The following is an 8,453-nucleotide window of genomic DNA, read 5'->3' as shown; positions in this document are numbered from 1 at the left end:
CCCCCCCCCCCCTCTCCCCATCCGTGGGCAGAAGAGCACCCCCTGAAATTATGGCAGATAGCAAAGAAGCTATTGCTTCCTGTGCTTTCTGCTGTTTTTTTTTTATATATTCTGACAACTGCTGCAGTCAGAATATAAAAAAAAAGCATAGGAATGAATAGCTAGAATGCTATTGGCTATTTCAATTTGCAATAGCAAGCTGGCTATTGCACCTGCCCCTGCTGCTGTCAATCAGCAGAGGAGGACCTGATGGAGAACTTCAGGTCCACATCTGCTGATTGACAGCAGCAGAGGGAGGGTGCAATAGCAAGTCTGCTATTGGCTATTGCCAATTGATATAGCTAATAGCAATCTAGCTATTCATCCCTATGCTGTTTTTTCTTTTTTTTTTCTCTGACTGGTGGCGGACGCTGGCCCCGATGTCAGAAAAACAAAAACAAAACAGATAGCAGGGAAAGGTTTACTATACTAGATCGAGCAGAGTAAACCTTTCTGGGAGAAAATGTTTCCCTCCCCCGTGCGGCCGGGAGCCGCTATCTAATAGCGGGAGGCTCCCGGAAAGTACGGGAGAGTTGGGATGTCTGCACTAAGGGCCCATTTACACTGGTGCATTTGAATGCACATGTTCGGAACATGCTAAAATGCATATGTTGTGGATCCCCATAGTAAAGTAAGTATTTGTTCCTCCCTGAGTACTGCAGTGCAGGGCAGGCAGTAAATAATGTCCATTGTTTTCTGCTTTTTAGTGCCCTGGGAGGCCCATAGAAGTCAATGCATTTAAGGTGTGTTTTAATGCATTGGCAATAGGTAATAAAAAGTCTTGCTGAGTGGCTGTTAAGCCTACCCACACGAAATGCTAAAGCAAAAAAAATGCATTTAGGAGCACACAGAAATGCGTATCAAAACGCATATCATTGCGCAAAGGAAAGTTGCGCTGACGTATGACAACATAGCTGCCTAATGCCACGAAAATGCATGTCTGCACTTACACATACGGTAGGTCTAAATGGGCCCATCATCTAATAGCCAATCAGTGATCACTAGTTTTAAACACCTTCCTATATTTATTTCGCCTCTGTGTGGAGAAAAGGATACGTTGTATCTTTTCAGGGGCTCTCTGGAAAAGAACCTCTACAAAGATAAAATAATTATGAAAACATAAATAAAATATTAATAATGCTAAAAAATATAAATTAGTTAGATCAGGGCTTGATCTGGGTTAGTGATATTGTCAGCGTTAGGGTCAGCGTCAATGTGAGCATCAGTGTCAGTATCGGTGTTAGGCATGGTTTACACGGGTGGCCGAGGGGTGTTAAAACCACGTAGTTAATCTGCATTTTTACTGCCCCCCACCCACTCACCCAAACCTTAATATGGTGGCAGTTGATGTTTTCACACATGCTGCAGCAAATTTTAGAAAGCGTGCCGTGTTTGCCAGGTGGTACCGCTTGCAAAACGCAACCATGGCAATAAAAAACCCCCATCGTGATATTTAAAAAATGCCATTCAGGAGGCCGCAGTATTGCCTCCTGAATGCTAGGCAGCCAGTGCTCTACCACCCTCTGGAGAGTGATCCAACTTTTCAAAGGGGCAGGTGGAGTCTGACGCCTGTCTGAATGAGGCCATAGTGTCGGGGTGTTTTAGCGAGGATAAAAAAAAGGGTTTATAATTAGTGTCAGTGTGTTTTAGGTAAAAGATAAACATAAAAGTGCTCACTATTGTTTCTCAGCCCTACTACGGGTACAAACAACAAATAATGCACTCCCATGCATGTCCAGAGTAGAGTGGTGGGTTATGGTGACAAAAGAAATGCACAGCTAAAGTTTAAATTTGTATTTATTTATTTTTTACTATTTTCTTTTGATAATAAGAACAAATAATTTACTATATAATAATGATATATACTTATTGTATATAATACAATTATTATTGCTTAATACAATGATTATATAATTATATATAATATAATATTATAAATCCGTGGTTCTCGACTGGTGGGTTGCAACCCAAAAGTGGGTCGCAACCCCGTGTTCACTGGGTCGCCACGTGCCTTCCACTGTGCTAGGTGAGAAGTTTCTTAGCCTCCCCCTATCATTCAGTTCTCGCGGCAAGCAGCCATTCGAAATATGCTGCCCAGTGGTGATTGTCAGCTTGGGGTTGGCTGGGGGTATGACCGCGAGGGAGCTCTATCCATACATGCATTGCTTATAGCTCCCTGGCATGCCCTGTAGAGGTGCCTGGACCGGAATGACGCCACACGCAAGGCACATATGAATGGGGCTCTGTCACAGCACAGCAGCCCGCACTGGACTCCAGTTCCCGTAATGTAGGGAGACAAGGTGGATTTAAAAAAAAAAATATGTAAAAAGAAAAGCTTTTTGGGAGTGTGTATGTGTGTGTGAGAATGTCTGTGAGTGTGTGAGATTGTGTCTCTGGTTGTGTGTCTCTGTCAGTGTCTTTGAGGGCCCATTCACACTAATACAGTGTTTTAATCACCCAGTCCGATGTAAGTAACGCACTGTACCATGCAATCGCACTCTTTGGAACGCAATCGCACCTATCATGCGTCCTGGTGCAGGAGGTGTGTTGCCATTCATTTGAATGGCACCCCAAACGCACCTCCTGCCCTCAGTTTGATCACCCACACCGGAACACAAGGTACAGCAATGCTGTGCGTTTCCAGTGCATTGCGACTTGGGTGGGGACTTAATGACCAAGGACAAATGTGGGTCCTGAGGTTACACAGGTTGAGAACCACTATTATAAATAATGAAATAAATAATAGATTGTCCTAAGAACAAATAAAGTATAATTCCCCCGGATGCAACAGGTTTATTAGCACGTGGTCAAAGTTGCAAAACTGCGTGCCAACGTTGAGGTTTCTTTCACCTTCGTCAGGTGAAAGGGTTGAGATATAATCAAATGATTTCAGGTCGTCTCCCTTAGGGCCCATATACACCAATGTGTGCGTCGCAACATTGGGCATTTCCGGGGTTCATTTACAATATTGAATTGTACTTTCCTCTCCCTTTTGAATGACTTTTTCCATTTTTCTGGGACATTGACAAGCTGCTCTGCTTTAGACTACATGGCCTTTTATAATATATTCACGCAGCTAAATAGGAGCAGCCTATGAATTGTATTGATGGATAGTTCTGCTGCTTGGTTTTATCACACCTTCCCTCTCCAGCTGCTCCTTTTCTCAATGCCGGGGATCCTGATTGGCAGATGCTTTCCAGAAATCTGCGTCTGGGGCAACCTTCAATGGCCTCTGTGGTGCTCAGCTGCATTGTGAACGCGCCTCCCTCCCTCCCTCTGTGGAGGTGCATTACTCACACAATGTATTGTTATCGGGCAGGTCACAAAGGGCATGTAGACAGAATTTCAAGAACCTCTCTGTGTCAAACATTTGGAGGAAAGCCATCAGTTCTGTGCCCAGAAATATACTTAAGGCCTCGGTGTCCGTCTACGGCGTCCATCAATGCGTCCAATCGCACAATGCATATTATTCTGCAATAAACTCGTTTTCTGTTTTTTGCGAGTTGTACTATTAATCTGCTAAACAAAAGGTATATTGTTTATATGCCCAGCATATTCTAAGGCAGGAAAATGGAATGGGACGGAGGGGTGGAACCACAAGGCTGGAATAAAAGTCCAGTAACTCTGTGCCCTGGTCAGAAAAGGGGTTTCAGCTCATACCTATTCTCTTCGGGAGCCGACAATCACCAATCGACTGTATGGCACACTCCTTCATTCCAAGGGGTTTTATGTCTTAAAGGCAACTTTCCTGGCACCGTGGCAGCATAGCATGGTGCTATGGTGCCATGTTGGCACCAGGAAAGCCAAATTACGGGTATGATAGTTTGCCATTTTTCTGGCGCCAACATGGCAGCATACAACGACATGTATGATGCCATTTTAGCACCAGGAAAGGAAAATTCTGGGCAAGTATGATACCATTGTCTGTTTTCTTGGCACCAACATGGCAGCATATAACCCCATGTATACTGCCATGTTGGCATCAGGAAACTAAAGTTACTAGTAACTAGACATGTGCACTTCAAAAAAAAAATGTTTTCTGACAAAACAAATGAAAACGAAAAACGTTTCCATTTGTTTCATCTAAGAAAAGAAATGTTTCTACTGTTTCGGATTCGGAGGCAACGAGCCTCTGAAATCCGAAACCGCACACTGAAAATACAGAATAAGCGCGCCACCATCTTTGCGTGTATCTTGGTCTACATCAAGAGAACGGCGCTCATATGTTCGGGCGCTCCCATCTTGGTGTATATTTATGTATGCCCGAATATAGTTTTAGTAAATTCTGGCATATAATAAATCCGTTATTTCGGATCCGGACGGACCGCCGAATCAACTGAATTTCGTTGATTTGCAGGATGTCAGAATCCGAATGCACATGTCTAATAGTAAGTATGAAACAATTTTCCATTTTCTTGGCACCGACATGGCAACATTCAACCACATGTATGCTGTCATACAGGAAATGTTCCAGGAAAGGAACATTTCGGGTATGATACAGCTTTCTGTTTTCCTGGTGCCAACATGGCAGCATACATGTGGTAGTATGTCTCCATGGATGGACTGGCGCCAGGAAAGACAAATTATGGGCAAGTATGATACAATTTTCCCTTTCCTGATGCCAGCATGGCAGCATACAACCACATGAATACTGCCATGTTGGCACCAGGAAAGGAACATTACTGTTAAGTATGACATGTTTCCTTGCACCAACATGGCAACATATAACCACATGTATGCTGCCATGGATTGGTGCTATTAAAGGAAAATTACGGGTAAGCATGATACAATTCTCAATTTTCGTGATACAAAATGGTGAATATACTCACCTCCCGCCCAACGATGCAACACCCGTGAGCTCCCTCGCTGACATCTTCTCCGGTCTTCTTCCGGGAGCGGGATCTTCCGCCATCCTGATTGGCCACCTTGGGATGACATCATTCATCTCAGCAGGCACCGACATTGTATAGCTCAGTGTACATAGAAACACATAAAGAATCAATAAAGAGTGCCTATAAAACTCTTTAGAATTCCGGCATGCATCGCCACGGCAGGTCAGAAACAGGTACACGAATTTGGCGCAAGCACCGCCATTTGCGGCAGAACTGGCGACAGGGCTTTGAATTCAGAGGTCATGAGGTCACCACAGAGGTCCACCTTATCAGTCCGTCCTTTACTGACATTATGAACATGTTGTCACAAAAGATGGCAACGTTTTGGAACCGGCGTGTTCCCTTCATCAGGGTAATCAATGTGACCATTTGACGCTTTGAATTTGACGCAGGATCATTTAAAGGGCCACACCCCTGGCGCAAAGCCCCGATTGAATCCCCCTCCCTACCCCAGTCAATATAAATTCTGCCTGTCTATAACATTTGACATCAAGACATTGAAACATTACACCAAGTTCCACCTCTATACGGTGCTACGTGCTGATTTGGCCGGATGACTTTTTGATCACTTTAGTCCCGTCTCTCTACAACGCGCACTGCTACGCCGTCCCGCTGCATATACCGAAACGTGCATGCTGCATTTGAAGGCTCCCGACTTCTTTAGTAAATCACCCTCCACGTGCACGTTCCCTGTTCCGGCTTTACCGCGCTATGTGCTGATTTGGTAGGATGACCATTTCAGCACCGCCTCTCTACAACGTGCGCGGTTACGCTGTCCTGCTGCATATACAGAAATGTGCACGCTGCAATTTTTTTTTTTTTACCCCGTGATTCGCTTACGCGACTTTTTGAGCACTTCAGTCCCGTCTCTCCACCACCTGCACTGTTACGCAGTCCCGTTGCATGTGCAAAAATAATCGCATTGCAATTTTTTTTTCTTTTTCCCCAGTGAAGACCCCCAACTCCTTTAGTAAATCGCGTAAATACCCTCCACGTGCGCGTTCCCCATGATTCGCTTGGACGACTTTTTCAGCACTCTAGTCCCGTCTTTCCACCACTTGTAAAGTTACGCAGTCCTGCTGCATGTGCAGAAATAATCTCATTGCAATTGTAATTTTTTTTTCCCAGCGAAGACTCTTAGTAAATCGCCCTCCACGTGCGCGTTCACCATGCGTTCTCCGCGCCTCCACAGCCGGTTAGCTCCCAGGTATCACTCAGCAGACATCATCCCATTCCGATAAGGGTTGCAGCAGCAGCAGCAGGAGCAGCAGCTCTGTGACTTATTGTAGATGACAAGACTGGGAGCTGTCAGTGCCTGGTCCTCCCCCCCTCTCCTCCTCCTCCTCCTCCATGGTACGATCCTGCACACTCTATCCAGCGGTTGGGATTTTTTTTTTCCAGCTCCTCGGCCCCGCCCACCTCTTGATTATTTTAGCTCCGGGAGGGGCGTGTCTGGCAGCGACGCTCGGCTGTGGTGGGCGTGACCGCCGCTCCGTGATTGGCCCCCGCAGGAGTGATGTAATGCCCTCGCTCGCTCTGATAACTAGTAGACTTTGGGGTCGGCTAGAAGTTTTCTAGCAGAAGGCAGTGAGGAGAGCAGAGCGGCCGGAGAGGCTGCGAAAGGGGGGCTGGCGGCGGGCACACACACACTCACACCGCGCTCCTACACGGCAGAGGTGACCCCACCATGGTGCAGCAGGTAGACAGCCTGGAGCTGGACGGCGGCCACCCGACCGAGGAGGAGGGAGAGTTTATGGCCGGCAGCCCGGCGGCGCTGGACGAGAGCGACCCGGACTGGTGCAAGACCGCCACCGGGCACATCAAGCGCCCCATGAACGCCTTCATGGTATGGTCCAAGATCGAGCGGCGGAAGATCATGGAGCAGTCCCCGGACATGCACAACGCCGAGATCTCCAAGAGACTAGGCAAGCGCTGGAAGATGCTCAACGACGGCGAGAAGATCCCCTTCATCCGGGAAGCCGAGCGCCTCCGGCTCAAACACATGGCGGATTACCCCGACTACAAGTACCGACCCAGGAAAAAGCCCAAGCTGGAGGCTTCTTCCAAGCAGCATGCCCTGGGGCAATCCCCAGAGAAGAGCCCCGGGGCCATCAAGGGGGGCAGGAGCTCTGCCAAGAAATGCCCCAAGATGAAGTCCACCAGCAGCAGCAGCAGCCCCACCACCTCCACCACCAGCAAGCTTGGAGCCAACTCTCCTGGCATGGAGGACTGCTTGTTGGGCAACCTCAAGGTGACCAAGGCTGTCAAGTGTGTCTTCATGGATGAGGATGATGAGGAAGAGGAGGATGAGGATGATGAGCTGCAGATGAGGATCAAGCAGGAGGAAGAGGATGAGCAGCTCCCGCAGTACAATGTGGCCAAAGTGCCGGCCAGTCCCACCTTAAGCTCCTCTGCGGAGTCCACAGAAGGGGCCAGCATGTACGAGGAGGTGAGCGGGGCCAGCAGCATCAGCACCAACAGTAGACTCTATTACAACTTCAAGAACATCACCAAACCCAGCACAGCACAACCCACCATCACCCTGGCCCCATCCCGCTCCATCTCCTCTTCTACCTCATCCAGCAGCGACAAGGACGATCTCCTCTTCGATCTCAGCTTGAACTTCACACACAACCCTCAGGCAGCACCCGAGCTGGGCAACTCCAACTCAGGAAGCCTTTCCCTCTCCTTGGTGGACAAAGACTTGGACTCTTGCAGCGAAGGTAGCCTAGGCTCCCACTTCGAGTTCCCAGATTACTGCACCCCAGAGCTCAGCGAAATGATTGCAGGGGACTGGTTGGAAGCTAACTTCTCAGACTTGGTCTTCACCTACTAAGATCTCAACATGTTTTTTTCTTTTTTTTTGGACTTTTTTTTCTTTTTGTAATTTTTGTATTAAATATTTTTTGGGGAGGGTTTTGAACAAAAGTGGGGTTGGGGAGGGGGGAAAAGCGGGTCGAAGGATCCCTTTTTATTATTTTTTAAGTTCATCCAAAAAATGTTTGATTCACTGCCTGTGATCTTTGGCATTTCACTGTATGATAAGTGAACATGTGGAGGAAGGAGAGGGCTCTCAAAATGAAAAAAACAAAAAATTCTGTTTGATCAACGGTCTGGAAAATGTTGAATAGAAATGTTTTATTTCTTGTCAGCTGAGCTGATTCTCAAGGGGGTCATTGTGTTTTTTTTTTTTTTTTTTTTAATCCTACACACTGTTGCGATTTGGAAAAAAAAAGGACTGGGACAACCTTTGTGTTTTTTATATATCTCCTTTTTTTTTTTTTAACCCTACACTTGCAATCTGTTTTGGAAAAAAAAGTACTAGGACAACCTTTTATTGTGTTCTTATTTTATTTATTTTTCCCCTACACTTGTAATCTGTTTTCGGGGAAAAAAAGTACTAGGACAACCTTTTTTTTTTTGTGTTCATTTTTTAAATTTTTTTTCTACCCTTCCCACTCCTGCAATCTTTTTGGAAACAAGGACAACCTTTATTTTTATTATTTTTTTATACCGTACCCT

At 46.3% G+C, this 8,453-nt stretch overlaps 1 protein-coding gene across 1 annotated transcript; it reads left to right on the top strand.

The window, feature by feature from the left end:
• The first annotated feature begins 6,618 nt into the window (after positions 1 to 6,618).
• SOX11 (SRY-box 11) lies at positions 6,619 to 7,767 on the top strand. The gene has a single exon (XM_018557718.1). It carries the CDS (start codon positions 6,619 to 6,621, stop codon positions 7,765 to 7,767), a length of 1,149 nt encoding a protein of 382 aa, XP_018413220.1.
• The last annotated feature ends 686 nt before the right edge of the window (positions 7,768 to 8,453 follow it).

Source organism: Nanorana parkeri, unplaced genomic scaffold, assembly GCF_000935625.1.
Source record: "Nanorana parkeri isolate BGI_ZX_2015 unplaced genomic scaffold, ASM93562v1 scaffold298, whole genome shotgun sequence".
NCBI lineage: Eukaryota > Metazoa > Chordata > Amphibia > Anura > Dicroglossidae > Nanorana > Nanorana parkeri.
Note: the sequence above shows the minus strand (reverse complement) of the source record. Positions and strands in the feature narration are given on the sequence as shown.